Source organism: Rissa tridactyla, chromosome 1 (genome assembly GCF_028500815.1).
Source record: "Rissa tridactyla isolate bRisTri1 chromosome 1, bRisTri1.patW.cur.20221130, whole genome shotgun sequence".
Lineage (NCBI taxonomy): Eukaryota > Metazoa > Chordata > Aves > Charadriiformes > Laridae > Rissa > Rissa tridactyla.
This window is the reverse complement of record NC_071466.1, coordinates 175177577-175202097: the sequence shown is the minus strand read 5'-3', so window position 1 is coordinate 175202097 and position 24521 is coordinate 175177577. Positions and strand designations below refer to the sequence as shown.

Here is a 24521-nt window from a genome sequence, read left to right as displayed (position 1 = left end):
CAAGGCACTGGGGAAGTTTTTCTGCAGAATCAGTAAGAATATTTTACAGCTGGGCCAGATTTCTTTTTTTTCCCTGAATGAATATTTTAAGTGTCGCCTTATTCTTTGGGTATTATTTCCTATCTACTGTCAGGGGAATTTTCTGTTCCTTTCCTTGTGCCGTTTTATTTGTTTTTCCCCTAGATCAAAGAATGGTACTTCTCCAAACCAAAGCTGCCGTAGCTTACCCGTGACGTATAAATATCAATCTGTCAGAGCCCTGCATGCCTACCCACACTTCTGAAGGTTTAGTTCCATGTGTTGAAGGTGCTCCAAGGCTCAGGCTTGAGCTTGCTGGAGGTGCGAGCCACAGATGTGTCTGTGACATAGCTTGGGCAGGGACCAAGGGCGAGGGCCTGAGTGTAGATCACCTCCTGAGCAAAGAGAGGCTCCTTTCAGCTCGTCTCACTACTCTGCTGTTTTCCCAGGGGTCTGATCCAAGGTTACACAGCTGCACCATGGCAGACTTCATGGTAGCTCCATTACCTGCCGGAGAGCAGCTCTGTGGAAAAAGACCTGGGAGTTCTGGTGAACAACAGGGTGACCATGAGCCAGCAATGTGCCCTTGTGGCTAAGAAGGCCAATGGCATCCTGGGGTGCATCAAGAAGAGTGTGGCCAGCAGATTGAGGGAGGTCATCCTCCCCCTCTACTCTGCCCTGGTGAGGCCGCACCCGGAGTACTGTGTCCAGTTCTGGGCTCCCCCGTTCAAGAAGGACAGGGAACTGCTGGAGAGGGTGCAGCAGAGAGCTACCAAGATGATCAGGGGACTCGAACACCTCTCTTATGAAGAAAGGCTGAGGGATTTGGGTCTCTTCAGTCTGGAAAAAAGGCGGCTGAGGGGGGATCTTATCAACACTTATAAATACTTAAAGGGTGGGTGTCAGGAGGATGGGGCCAGGCTCTTTTCAGTGGTGCCTGGGGACAGGACAAGAGGTAATGGGCACAAACTTGGGCATCGGAAGTTGCACCTAAACGTGAGGAGAAACTTCTTTACTTTGAGGGTGGCAGAGCACTGGAACAGGCTGCCCAGAGAGGTGGTGGAGTTTCCAACTCTGGAGACATTCAAAACCCGCCTGGACGCGTTCCTGTGCAACGTGCTCTAGGTGACCCTGCTCTGGCAGGGGGGTTGGACTAGATGATCTCCAGAGGTCCCTTCCAACCCCTATCATTCTGTGAAACCTAGTCTTCAGTATCAGCGGCCAAGCCCCTAGGAGGGAGTGGGTGTGCTCAGCACCAGACACAGCCCTTTTATAAGCTCTGGACATTTCCATTTGGTTAAAAATAACAGCCTACGTTATTGCTGGCAGACTAACCGATTTCATATTGCTCCACAGTTAGGTTTGTTTCTGTCCAAGATGATTACAAATGGTGCTAGCTCAATTGCATAATTAATCAATGAGAAGTTTATGGAAGTACGGAATTTTTCAGTCTGAGAGCATTTGTTTAAGTGTTAATGATGTGGGCTTGAACTCCTAACCAAATGGTTGCAGATCTGCAGGTATAGTGAACATTATAGGGAGATGACGTGAACTTGAATAAATAGGTTCATGAACAAATACTGATGAACACTTGGATGACTATGTGAAAGTTGTGATTAAGTGTGCAAGAGGATACTTAAAGACTGTTGGAAGATTTTTGTTTGGGAACTCTGTATTATATGACAGAAATAAGGACACAACTCTACTTTTTTGGCAAGCAAATTGCATTCATTTGCATTTCTTTTTGGTAATTTAGGATAGGATATTAGCAAAAAGAGTTGTTGGCATTGGTGATACTATTCCCTGCTACTTTGGCTGGGGACTGTTTCTCTTGTTTATTTTCTCTCCATTTGCTTCTCACCAACTGCTCCATTGTCTTTTTAAAAAAAAGGCTTTTCAGTTGTGCATTCTGTTTTGTCTTGGTTTTTTGTTTTGTTTTGTTTTATGGTGATTCTCCACTGCAGCACTCCTCTCACCAGCAGTACCTCACCGTAGGGCTGTAAAGCCAATGGTACGTATCTGACCTCGGGCATCCTGCGTTCTTTATATCTGCCAAATGGTTCATTGGTGCTCTTGCCAGTGTTCAGGCACAGCCGGATGCAGTCCAAGCGTGGGGGCGGTTGCAGTGGGGAGGGCAGGTGGGAGAGAGGGAAAGGGATGAATTCCCATGAGCCTGCATCACAGCCAGCGTGCTGATCTTTATGTTGGGACGGGGCAGCAAACTTGATTAGTGTGTGTTTTCATAAAGGCATTTACTGTGTTACTAGTGCCTCATTATCAGAATAAAAATAGTGGATTTAGTAAATTCTGCAAGGTATTCAAATGCTTGTGCTCCTTTTGCATCTTGGTAAAATGTAAAGTATTAATTAGAGTTTTGTATGCTCTTTTTTTTTGTTTTTTTTCTTTCCACTGGACCTATTAATGTATCTATTCCAATTTTGCATTAACACAAGGATGGTGAAGGTATGGATTTGTTTTGTGATAGTGAACTGCTGTAAAGATGGTGATATTTCAGTAGTGAAACTTCCTCTGTGTTTGTGGCTTCTTGTGTAAAGCATTGACAAAGCTGTGCTTGCAGTATGAAAAGTGTGCGTCTCTCCTAACTTGTGTGCGCTGTCAAAGTTTATCTTCGAAGTGTGGCCTTTCTGCTGAAAAGGTTATGGGAATACCTGTAGAGCTAAAGTTCATTCTACATTAATATCATCTTTCCGTAATTTCAGAATATACATAGAGCACTTCATGCACTGCGGTAGTTACATACAGTAAGATTGTGATTGTATGATCCTGTGCTGACTGCTTTTCATATTTGCAGCACCTCAGAAAAGTATTTTTGATTACTTTCTGTTATTATTACTTACCATTGGACGATTTGTCACATCTGATTACTTCTGTTTATAATTCTCCTGACTGTGCGCCCCAGCTCAAGACAATATTTAGTTTAAAAAAAGAAAAAACAGAATCAACCACAAACCAGACCATACTCTGGTAGCACGCTAAACCAAGAAAGGGATCTTTGGCTTCTCTCCAGTCTTTTTGTGGGGTAGGAGCACAAAGATGCCAGGAAGCCAGTTGTAAGCAGGGAAGTGGGCATTTTTCCAGAATCGGGAGGAAATTACTAGGTAAGAAAAAGCTGGCATTATGTCCCTTAGGCCTGTGCGTGGATGATATAACTGCAGTGCTGCTGCGTACAGAGACTCCGAGTTCAGTGGAACTCTGGGTGTTTTACAGGCTGCTTCGCAGTAAGAACAGAGGTAGGCATGACTCCCCCTGCTGCCAGTGTAATAACAGCTCTTTGTGGCTGTCTTTTCATTCACGTGTCCATTTGTTCTATTTTTCTAAGTAGCAGCTACTATGCGCTGTATTCATGCGAGAGATTGTGCCCAAAGCTTGTGAATTTATTTTTACAAGTGAATACGCTCGTGGTTTTATTATTTTTAACAAAACCTTCTTTAAAGTCTTACTTGAAATGACTTCTGTTGCTGTGCTACCACTACTGTTACATGTTCAAGCCTTGAACTGTCAAGGAATTACGAAATATTTTTATCCTGTGACATTTTAAATTATTCTCTCCATAGGGGAAGCCTGTGGGAACGCCAGATGCTGGTGCCTATTTCCGTGTGCTAGCAGAGCATGAAGTAGCTGCCTTCTTTACTTCACCAACTGCAATTAGAGCAATCCGTCAGCAGGACCCTGAGGCAGCCTTGGGAAAGGAGTACTCTCTGAAAAGGTGAACTAAGGATACACTGGAAGCAGTTTCTTACAGAAACAGGGGCTTTGCGCACCTCTGCATAGCAGAATTTGAATGTATTCTTGACAATTTAGGTGTGCATGTATTTGCTTGTAAATTTATATTGGCAGTTTGGAGGAGATCAAAGCCGTTAAAAAGATTACAACTATAAATTGTAGTCTTAAGAGTTCTTACTGAGTTAGGATTGTTTGCTCACCCTTAATTTTACTCCACTGTGCCTATACCCTGTAATACAGTCTTGGATTATGTGATCCCGTACTGTTTTCCCACGTGACCTCTCATTTCATTGAGTGCACAGGATCTTTAGTGTTCGTTTAATCAGCAGCTAGTCAATGTTTTGTTTATCTCCCCATAACTTAGTTACTGTTTATGACTCTGTGCTCCAAAGACTGAGCTATTTGCTATCTGGTACTGTTTTTAAGGTGTTTATCGTAATACTATCAGCATGCTTCAAAATCACGACTGAGTTCATCCTCACAAATCCCCTGTGAGATGAGAGAGTGGTATTATCTGTATTTTGCAGATGGGAAGCTGAGGCACAGAGAGATTAAGGTCAAAGTCTTCTATATAGTTTTGAATATCCAGTCTGAGCCAGGGAACTACCACTATTTCAGAGTTCTTAGCATTATATGGTTAAAATACATTCTTAGCATTATATTAATAAAATGCCTGTCACACTGACTTGCATCTCTGAGTGCTTAGTACTTCTACAGACCGAGTTTCCATATCTTATGTCGAACATTCTAAAAATAAAAAAATATGTGGTTTTGGACCACATCTAATCATGAAATTGAATAATTTGCTCAGCATCGAACAAGGACAGTGTCAGACTGTGTAGGCAGTATTCGGTCCTAAGAACATGTTTTATCACACTTGTCCAAAGAGAAGGGGAAGATGTAAAGCCATGAAGCCGTGTACCTTCATTAGACCTGCACGTTCTTAATTGCTCAGGAAAGTTTTATTTATTAGTAAGCTGGGTTTATTCCTGAGGTATTCATTACAATTTCATCATTACTTTCTGCCATCTGTTTTGAGTGCTATCATCCATCCTTACCCTCCTTGAAATAGGAAACAAGCTCATTTGAGACCCTAATGTGCTATTCTTCTATGATGTTTATTGACAAGAAGGTGACTCAGATGCTAGAAAATTTAATTGCTGTTCCTCAGCTTTTTTTAGGCAATGGCTAAAATGACACAGTCTGTCTTTAGAGTATTCATTTAATGGAAAATCTGCTAACCTGCTCTGTAAGTTGTCACATTTTCTGGCCAAATGAGATTTCCAGATAAGAGTCTCCTTGCCAATATCAGTTGCCCCAGATGTAAAGAGGTATTTCATCATTCCTATTCAGTGCATAGTTAATGAGTTTCTCCATTTGTCGGTAGATTTAGTTGTCTCATAATTCACTCAAGCTTTGGGCCATGTCATTCCCTGGTACATGACTTCTCTTTACTAAACTCTCTAACGCAGCATTTAATATCTAGTAGGTGCAGTTGTTAAGAAATGGCGTTCAACAGGTGATTAAAATTTCCATTCGAGGAGAAACCTCGCTTTTGACTGTTACTTGGATGGACTTTTCCATCCAAGGTCAAGTGAATTCTGCCTGTTTCAGTTTGAAATCAGTCTTACTTTTAGTTCATTTACTTGTTCTATGATGCTTTCTCCTCTGTTATGTGGTGCAGAATCTTTGAAATGAGATGTCTTTCTGCTGCCTGGGCTAAGATGTATCCTGACTTGCTCTAGGGACTCCAAAACACGTGTCCGGGAATGGAGTCCTGAAAGAGGTTTCCACCATGGTACATTTCATTCCTGAAAAATTCTATTAAAAAACTGATACAGGTCAATGTAACTTTTTAAAAATCCTGTTAAAAAGACAGTTACTGATAAGGTACAGAGTTGGCAGGCCATGCCAGCTTCCAGTATACAAGGGAGTACATGATTTACAGGAGTAAATTGAATTATAAGCAGACTCACATTCTTTTGAGTGACATAGAAGTTATGTAAATTCCTGTTATGAGCCGATATTGGCCTCTACACAAAATTATGTGAGGTTTCCAAAGGTTCTAGTGTGTATGCTTCAAATTCTTTGTTGGCTATTGGAGTCAAATCTTGAAATTTGTTTGCCTTTGATGCAAAATGTCACCTATGTCTGAAACACAGTAAAAGAGATGTTTAATTTGTAATACTGTAGGATAAAAGCCCTGTTCAACGACGTATTGCTATAGGATCTAAAGAACCTGCTTTTGACAATGCACAGTGCTGCGAAGCAGGCTGTCTGATCCTATTGCTGCCTGTTGTGTTTGAAAAACAAGTAGCATCCACATTCTATGACCTTCATGTACCTGAGCATATTCTGTTCAGCTTTTGGAATCTGTTCTCGCCTTCACAAGGTAACTCCATAACACTGAGCCATTAACTCTTCCCATATTTGGAATCACACTTCATCCTTTAGTTGACGTAATTGTTATGAACTGGTTAGGTCTGATTTCCAAATGATTGACAACTGACAATTTTACATGAAATGGGGCAACAACTTAGCAGATTACATTAACATCCAAGTAATAATTTGCAGTTTGTGTTCCATAGCCTACTTGGTTTTCTTGAGTTTTGCTCAGTTGTGAATGTTCTGCCATTTTATGTCAAGAGGATCTAGAGATTCTGTCTTGCTCATCTGATACCAGATATTAATGCACTTGCTTTAGAAAGAAATATGAGACTGCATAAAAATGGTGCAGAAATAATGAATATAAAGTAGATTAGAAACTCCCATTTTCTGTCTCATAACACAGGAACAAGAGGATTTGAAATTTAAGTAGCCAATTCAAGACTGTTAGAACAAAATACTTTCTCATGTAATTGGTGTCTCACACACGCTGCTAGAGGATATGTGATTAAGACCCAGAATTTAGGACAACTGAAGTACATAGTGCGGTTCTGCCTGCGACCCCCTACTCTGCACTGCTGTAGATCATGTATGGCCATTCCTGTTGGAGTCCTGAGCTGTGTTCATGAAGAGCCTTTGTGGAGCTCCCCTTCACCCCCATTGTCAGAAGGAGCTGAGCTGCAGTTGTGTTCTGTGTCGTGTCCCTCTGACTGTCACCCAAACCTCCAGTGCTTGGATCCTCATGACCAAGGTAAAATCTATTCAGGGAGGAAAACAAACACATCAATGGCTAAAAGTCAGAAGACCTGAAAATATTATTTATTTATTTTACATGTTTAGCTGTCTGCAGTCTCCAGGTGCATTAAGAATTAGTAAGAGTTCTTTATTTCCGATTTATGTTAAGAAACGCAAATTAACCTTCCGTGCTGTCTTTTCAGGAGAAAAAGCTTTTTTAACGTGATACAGATAGAGTTTTTCTTTGTCAGAAAAAAACTTGCTGTATGCATTCCAGAATTGGAAACACTTCCGTGATCTTTTAATCTGTAAAAGTGCAGGTCAGATTATTACCCATGTGAACACTTCCGCTTTTCAGAAATGGTTTGGAGATGTGGTTTCTTTTGTGCTTGGAGTGACACAGAAATGTACATGCTGTATTTGACAATTTAGATTGCGTCAGGGCCATTAGGGACCTTGATCTGTCCCCTGTATCAGGTGATACTTCAAGTCCACTCCGCTGGACTCTTGAATAGGGCCTAAAAGCTTGATTGCACTGAATTTTATGTTAGGAATATAGGTTTTCAGAACAAGAGCTTAGGACATATTTATTTAACAGAGAGATTTTAAGATCTTTCTTCCCCATTAACTGCATTGCAGTGATAGATGATTGCAGTAACAGGTACATTGATGTGCTTGGAAGTTCTAAGTGGACTGTTAAATAATTGTTCAGAGTGGGACATCTTATAACCATTGCCATCTCTCTCTTGCTATACTGTTTGATAGGAGGAAATAATTCCATAGTTCTTAAGCTTTGTTAGCCTTGTGGCACTTTGCTCTGATATTCTTTTTGATGGTTTTGTGCTGTAAATTTGCCAAAGAGCTAATCCCTCTCCTTCTCACAACATAAGGTTGCTCTTGAGCCTGCAGATTACTAAATCTGATTATTAAATCTGGCAATTCAGAAGAGAGGAATTGTGCTTTTTCTTAGGGGATAACATGATTAAAAGGTCCCTTCCAACCCAAACTATTCCATATCTTAGCTTCTTCATCAGGTCTTTTAAGTTCTTGGTGTTTTAATAGCCCTGTTTTTTAAAACAAGGATACTTAACAGAATTTTTCAGCAGTTTATAGAGTTAATGAATTCATAAATTGAATTTTTACATCATAGCTGAAATGTTGTGTTTAACATGCCTAATTACAGCACATTCCATGCAATGCAAATTGAGCAGTGCTTAACAGGAATGCCCTCATGTGAACGTGAGTCTTAAAAATTTTTTCTTAAAATACATATTTGTGCGTTTTTACTTATACAATATTTTGTTCTCTTCTATCATAAACTTTTATCTATGTTATAACTTTCAGTTAGCTATTAACTGTAATTATCAGCAATGGCTTGTGCTTTACAATAAAAAGCATTCAGGTGTAAAATATTGATTGGGGTCACACTCATTATAGTCATTATCTTCTAATGTGGGAGATGTGCTCAGAAAGCAGTTTATCAAAATGATGTTGTATATTAAGAATACAGAAAACTATACTTATTTGATGTGAACGCTGCTTATACATTTGACCCCCTGCCTTCTGTTCCAAGAAAGAAGCCACTCCAAGCCATCTTGGGGTGTCAGAAAGAAGGGTTGGCCGAAATGCTGTTCTGAAATTAAGGAAGTTCAGTTCTCTCATCGTGAAGTTCAAGTTCAATGTGGTAATATTTTTCAAGATCTTCTGTACTTGCATAGGTTTGTAACTAGACATGCAGTAAGTTGATTTTCATATATCAAAGTTGTTGTTAAGAGGTTTAACTGAAAAGTAAAATTACTGAAAAGGAAATTGGTTCTGTTTTACCTCAAACCAGGACAGCTTAGTTCACAGATAAGATCATTCTCAGGTTGTTATATTTAGCTGGTGCGGGGGTCCCTGCCTGGGTGATTAGAGTTCCCAATATCTTTTGCTTGTGGAAGTTTCTTTTCCTGTATTCTAACTATGGATCTGTATATGGATCTAAGACAATAAACTCATCTTTTTTTTTTTTTTATGTCTAGGCCAAGTGTCACTGTCAAAAAAAACGTTCAGTTTTAGGGCACATGGCTTATTGCGCTTCGTGATGTTTCACCCCGTGTTTTACTTACGTTGTCCCTAGATGTAGCTTTACTCTTTACATCCTCCTGCCTTGCATCTACACAGCAAGTGGGGCACTAGTCCTTACACTGCGAGAGGCTGCCTTTTATGCTGACGGGATGTACCTATCCTCTGGAGAGGAATGGAGTGTGAATATTCAAAGTATGCTTTTCGGTTTGGGCAGCCACGCTATGGGATGTCTGTGGTTTCTAGAGGAGAGGTTGATCTCTAGGTTCCCTCTTAGTGGTATTCCCTTGTGCTATGGTTAGACAGGCTGGTCTGTGCATTTCTCTCATTTCTGACACCCTTGAGTTACTTGCCCTGATTTTTCTCATAATTTGCTACATGGAAAGATGAATCTTGTAGTTTTCTTTCTAAATTACATGCCTCTGAAAAGAAATTTGTTTCATGCCCACCATATCTAAGAAATAGGTTTTACAAAATCAATGCAGTTTGTGTCCATTGTTGAAGGACAAGGGTTAAGTTCTTTGTTCAGCAGTTGTCTTCATTTGTAATGGACTGTGTGAAGACTTGAAGTGAAACAAAATGTTACTGACATTGATCTGTTGCAGTCCTAACAAAGGGACATTTTTGAGAAGTATTTTTAATCCCAGGGTCTGATGTTGGGCCACATGAAGCTTCTAATCTTAATTTGGCATACTGTCATCTCAGAAGCCTTGAGGATTGATGCAGTGCTTGGTAGAGTGTCTCTGCGGTTTCTTTTGGCGTGACAGACTGTTTGTGAAATGTTTAGTCACTTGTAGTGTGAGTATACCTGTACTGTTTCACTTGAAGAAAGAAAGAGACTATTTGCTAGTAAACAGGGTTCTTCTGGTGTGGAGTCTGAATCTGTGTTTGCCTCTTATCTTTCCTCTCTACCCTCAATTCTTTGAGGTTTTAAATTACATCTCTGGGTAAAATGAAAGTGGTGTTGTTGGTGGTCGTATGCCGAGTAGTGAGGATTTGGGAGAGTGAAGGCATGAGACCACCCTTTGCGGATATTACAGAAGGGAAGCAAGTTCTTTGGTCTGTAGTGATAGGGTATGTGCATGGAAGGTCTGCATTCAGAATTCACATTATGGACCTGATGGTTACAAACAGGCATTGAGGTGGCTGAAGTGTTTCAGATTGCTACACGAGCTTTTCTATTGTGATTTATCTGTAAAACGAAACCATAAATGTTACGTCTCAAATTTCCCTCTGGTTTAGATTTTATTCCCCAAATAGATTACTTCTGTTTCAAAATCTTGCTTAAATAGGGACATGTTTAAGTGTGCAGCAAAATAAGAATGTCCAAAGCTTTCATACATTCCTGATTCCCTTTTTCTGAGATGCAGGAACAACCCTTTAAGTTGTAATGCAATAACTTAATAGCTGTCTCTATTGCTATGTTTTCAAACAGTAACTTAACAAAGTCTCTATACTGTAGCTTAGTCATGTGTTAGTGTTGCTCTAGGGCCTTGGATTCTGTTTCATTTTGGTTATCATTTTGTTTTTGTTATGTAAAAAATAAACCTTACCCTTTTGAGTCTCTTAAATTACTTTCTGAAGTTTCCTCTTGTTCTTTGTGGACTGTAGAAGAAGCCTAGAGAACTAGTTCAGCATAGTCATATTTTTTGGATAATAAGAGCCAAGGAAGATTAATACCATTCATTGCTGTCAACAGAAACCATGCTGTCACAACACAGACTATAAAACTAGGCGTGCACTAATGACAAAGTACTGGATATAAATCAGCAGTTTATCTGAGTATAGCTGGCCATTTGTTTTCATCTGTTCATCATGAACTTGAATTCAAAGTTCTGTGCTTCTACCCAAAGAGGATTGCTTATTTCTTTGTTGGCTGACTTTGGAATGGAATGGAATGGAATAGGAGTATTTCAGTTGGAAGTGACCTACAACAATCATCTAGTCCAACTGCCTGACCACTTCAGGGCTGACCAAAAGTTAAAGCGTGTCACTAAGGGCATTGTCCAAATGTCTCTTAAACACTGGCAGGCTTGGGGCATCAACCACCTCTCTAGGAAGCCTTGTTCCACTCTCCACAGGAAAGTGGCTTTATGTTGCATTGCTTCCCCCAAAACTCATTTCCAAATGCCTATAGAAAGATGACTTCAAAAGATACAAAAATCTGTTTAAATGGAACATTATGAACAACTTAAAACTAAGAGTTACGCTACAGGTATTTCCTTTTAGTTCTGTTTATATCTTCACTGATTTTTCTGATATTTCTTTCTGATCTTTTTCTGATATTTCATTCTTACGTTTTGCCTAACAGGTATCTACCTAGTTCCTGTGTACAAAGCATTTAATTATTTTTTACTTCCATTGACAGTTGCTCGTCTCTGGTCTCCTAAGGTCTTTGCATTCAGAAAATAAAGCTTCTTTTACATGATGTATGAAGTAGCATAAATTAATATTGCTAAGATTTTAATTGTTACTTAGTAGGAAGGAGCATACAAAGAGTAAGAGTCCCCCCTCCCCTTTTCTCTTCATCTGGAACACCAACCAGAGATGCATATTGTATTTGTTGTCGTGTTTTCCTTTCCCAAACATATATACTTTTCTGTTTTTATTTAAAGGTTCAGAACGTTATTTGTAGCTGGTGAGCACTGTGATGTGGACACACTAGAATGGTCAAAAAAGGTCTTCAAGGTACCTGTCTTGGACCACTGGTGGCAAACTGGTGAGTGGTTTAAAATACAACACTTTGTTAAATACAGTGAGGAGGTATTTTCAGACTTGTTTCCTGAATCACGTAGAACTTGTTTCTTTTTCCATGAACACTTAAGTAGGCAGGACTAAGTGTGAAAATAAAAATTCAAGCAGGATTTAAGCTAAGGAAGTGTATTACAAAAGCTCCTCCCTTCCCTCTCCTCCCTCCTTTGCTCCCTTCCAAGAATACCTCTTCTATTTTCTGTGCATCATTGTTTTGAGATGCGTGTTTTCTCTGGTCTCTCTGTCTATGGAGAAAAATGTTTTGATTCCCCCATGATGGGTCAGATAGCAGATATATAAGATTAGAATAAAAAGTGGAAAACTCCTTAGTTCATCTATAATATATGTTATGTAATGAAATCAGTTGGGGAGGTTTAAAACGCATAATTTTAAACCCCCCCAATCTTAGATAAATACTGCAAAAGTACTGGAAAATAGCAGTGTCATTTTTTATGTAATCTTGATTTGATCTGCTACTTAATTGATAAATATGAGGGACAAGACCTATATTTTGCTCACTTCTCTATGATCCTAACATCTGTCGGCAAGAACAGGCCTTAGTAATGACTAATTAACTGAAAGAGGTTAAAGGATCAAATAATGTCTTTCACTACGTACTGAACTGGCAGTAAACAATACTACTGTATGTAATATTGCGCTTGTTTTTTATCTGTCTATGGGCACACACACTATATATATATGTATATATCTTTAGTGCAAAGGTTTAATGTTACTGCGTTCATTCAGATGTATCTCAGGTATCAATGGAAGATCTTAAGCGTGTGGATGTAATTGTACTCATAGTGTGTAAAGGTAAGACTGTGTTTGAGAGACTTTTCAAAAAAGACCACAAGCCTAGTTCAGTGTACAGTACGTTTCTTGATTTTTGTATTCATGGCATGCTTTTAAATTAAATTGTAGGAGGACTTAATGAGCTAAGGCCATTTCAAATACAGTGTTTGAGAGCATTTAATAATTTGATTAGAATGAAGACCCATTTTTATTTCCAAGTGATTTCTGTAGAAATGCGTGCTATTGAATGTAAGCAAAGCATTCAGTCTGAAGGAAAAGAATTACTAAGTCAGTGTTCCTGTTAGAGAACTGAATTTCAAGGGATAAGGAGAAAGAAGGAAGGCAGAATCACAGGATCATTGGCATTGATGAGGACCTCTAAAGGCCATCTAGTTCAACCCCCCTGCTCACGTAGGGTCACCCAGAGAAAGCTGCCCAGGTTCCTGTCCAGTTTTGTATATCATTATGGATGGGGATCCCCCAGCCTCTCCGGGCAGCCTGTGTCAGTGTTTGCCCTCACAGTAAAAAAGCTTTTTCTTGTGCTTAGCTGGAATATCTGGTGTTTCGCTTTGTGCCTATTGCCTCTTGTTGGTGGGCACCGCTGAGAAGTCTGGCTGCCTCTTCTTCATTCCCTCCCATCCAGTATTTATACACATTGATCCCCCGAGCCTTGTCCAGACTGAACAGTCCTAGGTCTCTCCCCATATAAAAGATGTCCCCTTTTCTGTCTCTTCACTGAATTCTCTCCAGTAGCTCTATCTCTTGTACTGGGGAACTCAGAAATTGGCCCCTCCAGATGTGGCCTCATGAGTGCAGAGTCGAGAGGAAGGATCATCTCCCTCAGCCTGGTGACAGCATTCTTCCTTTTGCAGCCCAGGATGCAGCCTTCTTTGCTGCGTGGATGCATTGCTACCTCATGGTCATCGTGCTGTCCACCAGGATCCTGCAGATCTCTGCACATTCTTCTTTTTCCAGTTGGCGGGTCCCCAGTGTGCAGTCGTGCCTGGGCTTATTTCTCCCCAGAGGGTGGACTTTGCACTTCCTTTTGTTGAACTTCATGAGGTTCCTGTTGACCTATTTCTCCAGCCTGTTGAGATGCCTCTGAATTGCAGCACAGCCATCTGATATATCAGCCGCTCCTCATATTTTTATGGCATCTGCAAACTTGCTGAGGGCACAATCTTTCCCATTGTCCAGGTAATTAATGAAGAAATTGAATAGTATTGGCCTCACTATCAACCCCTGGGGTACACCACTAGTGATTTGCCTCCAACGGGACTTTGTGCCGCTGGTCATAACCCTTAGGGCCTGGCTGTTCAGAAAGTTCTTAGTCTACCTCGCTGTCCATTTATCTAAACCATACTTTGTCAGTTTATCTGTGAAAATGTTGTAGGAGGCAGTGTCAAAGGCCTTACTAAGGTTGAGGTAAACAACATCCACTGCTCTCCCCTCATCCACAAAGCTAGTCCTCATTGTAGAACGCAATCAGGTTGATTAAACATGATTTCCCCTTCATAAATCCATGCTGGCTACTCCTTATCACTACCTTGTCTTTTGTGTGTTTGGAATATCAGGGTGGTTAAAGTCCCCCATCAGGACGAAGGCCTGTGAATGTGAGACTTCTTCCGTTTGTTTGAAGAAGACCTCATCTACAGGCCTCATCCTGATCAGGAGGTCTCCAGCGGATACTCACTATAACAGCGTGAATGTTGGTCTTCCTGCTGGTCTTCACTCATAAATTCTTGACTGGCTCCTCACCTGACCTCTGACAAGGCAGAGCCCCTCTCAAATACAGTGCAACACCACCTCCTTGTCTCCCAGGCCTAGGAAAAAGTGCTTAATAGAATACAAGCCTATAAATTAGATTTGTATAACTTTTTAAATGGAGAACCGTCAGGTTTGGTAAGTGAGATGAAATAAAAATGCTTCTCCCCACACTGTCCTGTGTTCCTGAACTTCCCCTGAGATGAACGTGCTCAAATGCTCAGGGCGGAAGAAGCGGGTCCTCCTCCCTGTGAAAGGCTTTGCTTGTCCCAGAGCACATCAGATGAAAGCAGCCTTCCCTTCTGCTGTTCAGTCACCTCTGTTTTAGCAGAATACAAAACGTATCCCATTAACTGTGAAAAAACAAGCAGTTATGTCACACTCAACTGTGTCTGTCACTTGATAAAATATTGTTGAAAGTGGATTTCTGTGGCGGAAAAGCCTTTTCAATCCAATAGTACTGGATTTCAGTACACTAGGTTAAAGCTTTAAGGTGCTGAACGTGAAATATTTTACAGAGTAGATAAACGGCAGTCTCACTTCTTATTAGAAATATGCAAGGTTAGTGACTGATGACAGAATAGAAGACCCAAAAATTCAGAAATAACTATTTTCTGAACTATATCTAGAATAAAAAGTGACAGAATAAAAAACCCTAAAAACTTGACGCAGGAAGAGGTTGAGGCAATTAGCAATTTTATGAAGAGCTAATACATATTTCTTTTAATAACAAAATCCAATTCAAAATAACAAAACTATTGAATGTTTTGAATTACCTTTTTTTTTGTAATTAAATTGCAGCTGAAGTTATAAATTGCTGTTTTGTTATGCCCGAGATTGAAGGCTTCTGACTTCTAGATATGAAAATGCTTTTGACCTATGACAATCTGGCGAATTGTTAGTTATTCCCCAATTTGATATTTGTCTGCATTCTTCCAAAACAAGAGCATTGCAAAACTGTGAGAAATATTGGCATCTGAATTTTACTTGAATACTGTAGATCTTACCTGTGCAGTTATGTCTTAGTCGTTGACTCTTTCAACTGAGCTAAAACAGAAGATGGAGGAGGAGGGCAATACAGTCAGCATCTGGGTAATTTGTGTTTCTTGTGTGATGATATAATTCCTATTCCCTTGTTTATGACTAAGAAAAGGAGGGAAAAGATCAGGTTTGTAGAGATGAGAAGTGACTGAGTCGTTATCTGGAGATGAAAACGAGTATGATTGAAGGGATACAAAAGGAGGGCAAACAAAAGTATTACAAAATAAAAAGGGACTGTAAACCACTTGCCTCTTCAGGGTTAGAAAGGTACCTTCAAAGCTCATGACCCCTTTGCCATGTATTGAAACTAGAAATAAATAAGTATGGACAAAGAAATGTGAACGGAGTTTTTCATTTTGACTTTGAAGATTTGTGGAGTATATGAAATCGCTGTGAGTTGAAACAGTACTTTGAAAGAGAAGAAAGCTTTCATTAGGAGACTTCAAAGCAGCTACACCTGGAAAGCCTGACTGATTTGTGTCAATACGCCTTCATCAATAACACTTTTTTAAGTGTTAAATTTTTTGTTACAAGTATAGTAAGCTCATCTTACAAGCTGTGAAATGTATGTCACAGGATCAATGAGCGGCAAGGAGGAGTTGAGGCAGTAAGGACTGATAAGCACTTGCTGTTTTCTTTGGAGATATAGCAAAGGATAAAAGAATGTTTTTTTCAGATCATGTGCTCAACTGTACATGGAGAGAGGATAGTCTTGTTTTGGATTTGTGCAGGTGTTTCGTTTTTGCTTATTTATATGAAATTACACTTAGCATTTAAATAGCAATTTTCGTCTTCAAAGTAGTTGTGCAAACACAAGAAAATTAATTCTTTTAACACCCCTGTGAAGTAAGTAAAGTTATTCCAGTCTTGCAGACATTAAATTGAGAAAGACAAGTATCTTGCCTCAAGCTATCCAGGAAGCCATTGCAAATTCAGTTTTAGAAAACAGAGCTTTTCTTGCTCAGAGATAAATTTTCTTGCCATATTTGCATATATTTTGTGATATTTCATCTGAAAGTGAACAGGAATTCGCGTTTTGGACCTTGTTCTGTCTCGGTGTGTAGTTGTTTTAAGGAACTGATACAGTAGCTCTGTTTCAGTATTCCACGTAAGTATTTTACAGGGCACCTTGCCAAATCTATTTGAAATAGCCTAAACGGTGTTTGGCTTGTCCTGCTGTGTCACATCCTTGGGAGATGCCGCAATACACAAAGAAATGTGATTTTGGGTTACCTTGGTTTTGGAGCTAGCTTGGAATTCTAAAAGAAAAAAAAGGGTAACAGCCATGAGGTTGTGACGAGCTCTAGAAGCACGAAGGCTCTGCAAGCTTATGTTAACTATTCAGTATTTTGTAGTAAAAAGAAATAAAATGAAACTCTACCACATCATTTTTGACATTTTAAAAAAATGTTAAGTAGTCAGATTTCTGTTTCTTCATAACAAGTATAGGATGTAAAGAGTTTTTTTCTCTTGATGTTTTTAAATAAAAACATTTTGAGACTCTGTCTTTAAGGGTGTATAGGAACTCAGATGAGACAGAACTGAAAGTGAAAATTCAGTTATAAAATTTGACATGCATAAAATCTCAAGCAAGAGATGAGTTTCCATAAAACTTTTTTGGTCATGTGAATCAAATTTACAGAGCGTTCAAGTGCAGGAGGTTCAAATTGGAGACATCTGCTATGTCCTGAGTGTCAGCTCACTAGCAGGCAGAACTATGAGATTGTGCACATTTTCTGTTTTCATGGAAATAAGTTGCCTTATGCAAGAAGGAATGGGTGTCTGCAGCGGGCATTAGGACAAAAATCAAATAGCGCTTGCTACGCTATGGCTGCTGAAAAAGATTATAGTCTGTGGACATTGTAAAGAGATCCTGGATACTCTGAGATGTAGTGTGATAAAAATTACTGGTAGGAATTCACCAGCTTCTGTAGCACAATGAATTAATATACCGTATCACTTTTAAAATTGTTCGTGTTCCTTCTCTATGTCTTACCTCTAAAACATGCAAATGCTATGTTGGTAATATTTTTATTAGGAGGTACTATTATTATGTAATTCCACATAGGAGTAATGGTTATACAGATCTTATATTAGGGCTATACAAACAAAACAACTGTATCCTTGAATTCAGTGTAAAAAATATGAATCATAGTTAAGTGTACTCACTGTAATGTATTTCAATGGACTACTTCCTACCACAATCATGTATGGGGAAGAGTTTATTAATGTGGTCTCCAAGCAGCATGATGTGGTCCCCAGTCTTCAGTTTCCGTTGTGTTGCCTTGGCAACATCGTGCAGAATCTCCTTCTCGTTCCTATCCAGAAAGATGGATTTTGCAACTGAATTCTGTTAACTAATCTTCCCAAGTTTCTACTACAGAACTGTTCTTCAGGCGAATTACCTTGTCGATCTAGACCTCCAGCTCCCCACATTTGACAACTGTATTCCAGATCTTGTTCTTCCATCATCTTCTGCTTCGCCCCATTCAAAACTGTGGAGATCACTCCAGTGCATTGCTTTGATATGGTGAAATTTTCAGACCAAGAGGCAGCAGGAAAGGTAAACTAAACAAAGGGTGTCTGTTTAATTTGCAGCAAAAGACTCAATTCTTGGAAAATTTTTTTTTTTGAGTGCCATAAATTCAGTTCTGGAGTTACGGAGCCCAAGAATCTGGAGCTGAGATGAAAGAGGTGAAAGAAATTTCTTCCCAAGTCCAGGCTACTGGTTTTCTGTTACAAAGTGGTGCCTGAGTGTAGATGCAGTTTGTGCTTTTTAAAGATGTGTGTATCCTGTCAAGACTAGGATCATATTTTTTTTTTAGTGGAAACTGATACCCTGCAGAACAGTTCTACGGAAGTGGGAATTACACTGCAGAAACTTCTGCAGCTCTGCAGACCTGAATTAGAGTCGTCTGAGCATAGTTTTCTGGATAACTGAACTTAAAAAGGGTATTCATGTAGAGGAAGAGGAGAAAAGTGGTTGTTTATCATGTTTCTGCCTGGAGGCTTGCATTCTGCCCTTTAAGGGTATGAACATTGGGATTGTTTCAGCCATTGTTTGTTGCATAGTAGTCAGGCTTGTGCAGATACGGACTGCGTGTCATTAGTTACAGTAGCTCGTCATTCCTTCAACTGGGTGTCATGTTAGGACACCCAGTTCAAACTGGTTTTTGGTTGTCCTTATTGGAGGAGAGAGGGGAGGAAATTTTTTTAGTGGCCACAGGCATTGCCAAGGCAGAGACTGACCTTTCAGTAGTGTGTGCTGTTTCATTCTGTACAGTGGCCTTTGCCATTAGCTTCAGAGAAAGGAAAAAGAACAGAGCTTGTATGTATTTATTTTTTTTTTTTTTTGTCTGGTCAACCTGTGTCAAAATCAAGGAGCTCTTTCCTGACTCGTCCTGATTATTGGCGTCTCTCTTGAGGTTGGATCATTGGTAGTTCTTGCATTTTTTATCTTACCGTAATTTAACATAACTTAAAGGAGTGACATGGATTTTAATTAAGATTTGACACTCTTGTTTTCTAATGAGCCAAGTAATTTGGGCTAAACTGCTTTGGGGGAGCCAACCAGTCTCTTAAACCTGTGAAGAGCAGTTGTGGCTCTCTGTTCCAGTATTGCAGTAATGTTACCACTCAGATGTGGAGGAAAAGTGGGGAAACATGCCTCTCTTCAGCATGGGACACCAGAGCCCTCAATCTCTGTGTACATCCCCGGAGTGTGCTGTCATCGCAGAGACAAAATTTCCTCAGCCTTACTCTCCTTCCACCCCACCTTTTTTTTGTTGTTGAAGGTGTTTCATTATAATGCAAACTACTTGGGCCTTTATATGGGCAGTCACATGGGAACGTTGGAATTACATGTTTCTTAAATGAGCCTTTATTTGGAAATGTGGTAAAATTGCTTACTTGTGAAAACTTCACCTTGGAGTACCCTGTTTCTAGGCACGTAGAGAAGAGAATTAAGCGTGAAAGACTGCCAGTGCTCAGAACCAGGCATTTTATTGGTTTAATCCTTGTTAATCGAATGGTAAAATGTTGAATCTCTGCTCATGCTAACACAGTTTAGCATCTCCATCATCTATGATTTGTGATATGCCATAGCAAAATGGGTGATGTTGCTTCCCTGGTTGTGTTGCCCGCTGTTGCATTTCAGTCTTACAGTCATCTATACTTACCTTCTTGAATTTTCATGAGGTTTCTCTGTGGAATCCATGTGAAGAGGATCCTCCTTCAGAAATTTAGGCTCTATTTGCTTAGCTGAGGAATATTTTTTACAGAAATGTCTTTTTTAATATGATGTACTGCTTTTGTGTGAGTTGGCCAGGAAAGAATGTATGTCTGGATTATATACATATTGTAGAATCGTAGAATCATAGAATGGTTAGAGTTGGCAGGGACCTTAAAGTTCATCATGTTCCAACCCCCCTGCCATGGGCAGGGACACCTCCCACTAGACCAGGCTGCTCAAAGCCCCATCCAGCCTGGTCTGTTCTCTAAGCTGTTTTTACTGTGAATGAATCATTACGGTTGCATCGGTTTATTGTGGTCATTGGTGCTGTTCACTCACTGTCTCCCACATTTTTGCAGGAGAAAACACACTTCATGAAATGTTTCTCTTTTGATGGTTATTTCAGATGCACATTTCACGTGGCTTTCAGTTCTCCCTTGCATTTTGGGAAATGGGCCATATGGCAAAGGTGATACTGGGTCAGAGATGGCAGGAGTTTTGTGGCCTGAAAAAAAGATGGATCCCTTTTATTTTTATTTCTGGACGTGATTACAGTGTGGGCATCGTTAAGTCAGTAGGTACATTGGGTCCTTCTAGTAAAAAAAAGCATGTACATCTGTTTAAATTCCTGGGAAGGTTCTCTTTTCCTCCTGGCTATACTCTTTCTTCTCGCTAGTCAGCACCTCCTCTGTGTTGATAGAAATTCAGTATCAGCTGTGGCATTGCCACTTTGTCTCATTTGTGCTGACATTTTCTAACTTAGAATTAATGGAAAGTATGTATTAAGCTTTTCTGTTTCCATTTGACTTCAGTTTCTCAGCGCTTATTAATCTTAATCTTTTCTGATTGTCTTTCCACTTGCAGCCAGGGACATGCATTAATATGAATGAAGTATTAGAAATGTTTTCCTCCTTTTTAAAATTTCACTGATGTGGTTTAGATGATTGAAAATAAAAGAAATGTAAAGTAGTCTTAAGTTTCGGAGCTCGTCCATAAACGATGTTTAGTGTGCACTAAATAGGCAAATGAAGAAGAAGAGGGGACACCTTTAGGAATGAGTATGTTAAATAAGAATAGTGCAGTCTCATCTGCCTGAAGGAGACAAGCTGTGACAGCACCTCCACTTTGTGTGTGTGTGTAGATGTTACAAGTTGCTGATCTCATTCTTGTCACATGGCAACTGCTTTTTTTGTTGCTCAGAGAATAAAGCCCTCATTAGTGTAAAGCAGATGATTTTCCTGATGATTTAAGAACGGGAAAGCTAGTAGGAAGCGGCCTGGATCTAGTGCATGGAAGGAATGATCCTTTGCAGGATTTAAGGCTTCCCAGTGAAGGTGGAAAGAGAGAGAACAGGAGTTTCTAAGATATTAGACCCTGATACAGACAAAAAATATTTGAATTACTCAGTAGTAATTTTATCTGTGTTTTCCATCTAGGCAGTATTACTATGCATGCAATATATTAAGATTCCCCCAAATGATTAAACAGTAAATGGTTAGCACTGAGATGTGTAATTACTTTTTATAATCTCAATTTATCTCTTAGTATTTCATCATGTATCAGTTATGATGTTACAGTAGGAGGAAAATAAAAACTGGAAATTAATTTTTGGTCTGAAAATATATTATAATTCAATTCATTGCCCGACTTAATGCATCTTTAAACATGCCATCTGACGTCTTCAAAATACGACCAAAAAGCTTTCTATTCTCCTCTGATTATCTTGGCTGTTATTTTGCTATAGGCAACTTACAAGATGTACATTATAAATGACGATTTGGAGGCAAAGGAGCCTGGTACTTCCAAAATGAATGCATAAACTTCTGGTGCTTTATGACTATCTTGCCAGTTCGTGATAAGTGAACTTATTTCCTTCTTTGGTTTTAATATTTATCATGTCCCACCGACCTTTAACTCAGCTAATTAGAGCTTCTTTACAGTTACATTTTGTACATTTATTCTGGAGATTTTATTGCATGTGCTTTGAAATCTTCAGGGAACATGTGTGTATGTATGATACCACAAACACCACAGTTTATAAATACATTCTGTGTTTGGATAGGATTGTGGAAGGGAGCCTTGGGGGAATTTTAATGGTTTTGGAGGTTGATTTTGTTTTTAAACGAGTAGATTGGATATAGCAATAGAACTGTTATACAAGAAGTATTTGGCCTTCACAAGTATAATATGGTAACACGGTAATAAAGTCGTTATGACCACAAGTGCTTTGAAGCATTTAGAAAATACTAAAAGAATTGCTGGTTTCTCTTCTGACATTAAATTCGAAGAATAAGCATGGGAACTCAGGTACTTTCAGAAAATATATTACTTTATTACTTTATAAACAAGATCATTTTATTTTGAGAAACAAGCTTCAGATTTTCCAATACTTTTAGCTTATTTTGTGATTATTTTTTTTCCCCCGGTGCTTCTACACATTCACAAGAAATGAGGGAAACGTGCTGCTTCTGTCCAGTTGTACACAGCTGTTCTTGTACATGTATTAATATGGCTCCACACTCAGGTTAATACTAACGTCATCATTCCTAGATTGTGCAAAGAAGCTTGGAGCTGTCGTTGTCAGTGCTGTATGCATGCAAAATAATATGGGAATGCTTTCCCATTTATTTAAATATGAATATACTTTAATTAGTGCAACACTGAATATAATGCAGTATTTCCTTTTAAAGATGGGAAATAATCTCCCAGTTGAGATGGGTGGCATTCGTTGATACCACTGCAAGTTGTAGGATCTGATATAAAGTTAAACCGATAGGGTAACGACATAGATGAGCTTTCAGAAAGCTATTTATCTTTAAAGCTCTGTTTCAGAAAAATAGCCTGGCTTATGACAGCACTTAAATGTGTACCTGTGTTGTCTTTGATATTTGAAATGTAAAGCGATATCCTAAACCATGAATTAGACTAAATGGACAAATTGATCGTAGGGGAGGAAATACCTGTGATGTTTTAAATGAAACATACTGAGATAAATAGCTCGGCGGTGGCAGTGTGTAACTGGGTGTGTGATTTGTGAATGGTCTTAGCTTATGTAGGTGCAAACCACCAGTGAAAGAGGGAATGGAGCATCCCTCTTTCGTCTCTGGCACTGCCTTTGTACCCCTGCTCTTAGGCCAGTCATATCATCCATGTGGCCACATGATGAGCAGAATCAGAGCATTGATTTAGGCAAAAACTAACCTGGCTGAGAGAAAGAATAATTTGTTTTATTTTTTTTTTAAATCTGAATCAGTTCAATCCAATTCCCTGTAAAAAGGGGGAAAAAGGAAGATGGGAATGTACAGCCAAGGTGTAGAAGGATAACGAGACCACACTTTTTTTTTACAGTTATCTTCACTGATGTGCATTTAAATTAGCTCAAGTCCACTGTGGAGCGTCCAGTTGTATTTTTTAATTACAAAATCATCCTTCTTCATATTATGGATAATGAAAATGAATATGGCTGTCACATCGTTCTTCCTTTCAGCTATTGTTTGCACTGTCTTTCAGACAATAACCGCTTTCTGCAGTGTCTGTAGCGTCTGGCCCTGTTGTTGATTGAGCACCCTTGGTGCGACCGTACAATAAAGAACATAGAGACTAAGGAGAGCTTCAAGTGGAAGTGAATACTGAACAGCAAATAGTCATAACCAGAAAAAAAAGCAAGTTTTTATGCAACATACTGGTCCTATTGGACGAATACATCTGCACTGGAGAATCTGTTAAATGAGTGGATCTTTCTGGTTTCTTTAGTAACCCTTTAAAAATTTGATTGGTTCATTTCCTATTTATATCTCTTTTCCGTGTTTTCTGAGTGAAGTTTCTGAGTAGAGAAAGTTAAGCGCTTAAGTAGAGCATTTTTTACAGCTCTGTATCATTCAACCAAGTGAGAAAGGTCAAATTTAATTTCACTTGGATGTGAAGAATAGGTGAAAACCACTTGTTTTTCCCTAAGGCTTACAGTTAACTTGTGGAGGTTTTGCACTCTTTTGTAGAGTACTAGTGGGATGAACGAACATGTTTTGCAGCCATCCCACTTCAAGGTAACAAATTGTTCTGGTCGTTTGCCAAATGAGTATAACCTAAATTGTAAGCAGCCTGATGGACATGGTCATGCTTTAGATGTGATAGTCTCTCTAAATCATATTCGAGCAAGAAAGTCTTAACCGAAATTCTTTCCAGTTGGTTTACTGCATATTCTTTACCCTAGCTTTGCTTAAGTTTGTAAGGAGTTGAAAAACTCCATGTAAGACAAGTCTGAAAATCTTGATTACAAATCACTCAACTTGCATATTCCATCTTCTTATGGGTTGTGCTAAGATAGGCTCCTGCTACTCATTTACCATATTTTGGCATTCTGCATGCACCTGGTATTTATTGTGTTGATGCTGCGTGCGCTTAATTCAAAAGAGGAGACAGTTAGGAATGCAGTCAGATGGAGGAAAAATAAATGACAATTACCATCACTGTTCAAGAATTTTTCTGCTGCATCTGTTATACTCCTCAGAAATACGCGGTGAAATGAAGTACCAAATGATGCATGAAAGAGTTTTTGAAGTTTCACTACTAGCCAGCAAAGCCTTTCAAAGTTTAGGATGACAGATTGTCTTTAATCTAACCTAATTGTGCATAATGTGTGAATTGGATTTAATTTCACACTTGCATTCTGACAGTTGGTAAAACTGAATCAGGGAATCCTTAAGAATTTACAGTTCTCCAGATTCTTCAGTCATTGTTGTCACCTTGGGGCTCCTCTCATTTTTATGTTATAATTTGCTGCAGTACCCTGCTCAATATATTAGAAGATGAGAATTTCAGTAAATATAAGCTCCGTCATTAAATTTTACTTCATTTGGTGACAGGCTTAAGCAAAAGGAAGAGGAAATGAGTAAAATAGATGGGGAAGTTCATGATATAATTATCACAGATCTGAAAAGTAATTTTCACTAGCCTTTACCCTTAGAAGGCAGTAAAAATCATGGCATATCAACATACA

General features: G+C 39.2%; 1 protein-coding gene across 2 annotated transcripts in view; it reads left to right on the top strand.

Annotated features, from left to right (window-relative positions):
* The window catches only part of ACSS3 (acyl-CoA synthetase short chain family member 3), a 93323-nt gene that overhangs the window by 40185 nt on the left and 28617 nt on the right, over positions 1-24521 (top strand). For both annotated transcript variants that reach the window (XM_054207198.1, XM_054207190.1), the window contains 2 exons: positions 3594-3745; positions 11562-11665. In XM_054207198.1, the coding sequence (XP_054063173.1) occupies positions 3594-3745; positions 11562-11665 (256 nt within the window). The remainder of the gene's footprint in view (positions 1-3593; positions 3746-11561; positions 11666-24521) is intronic.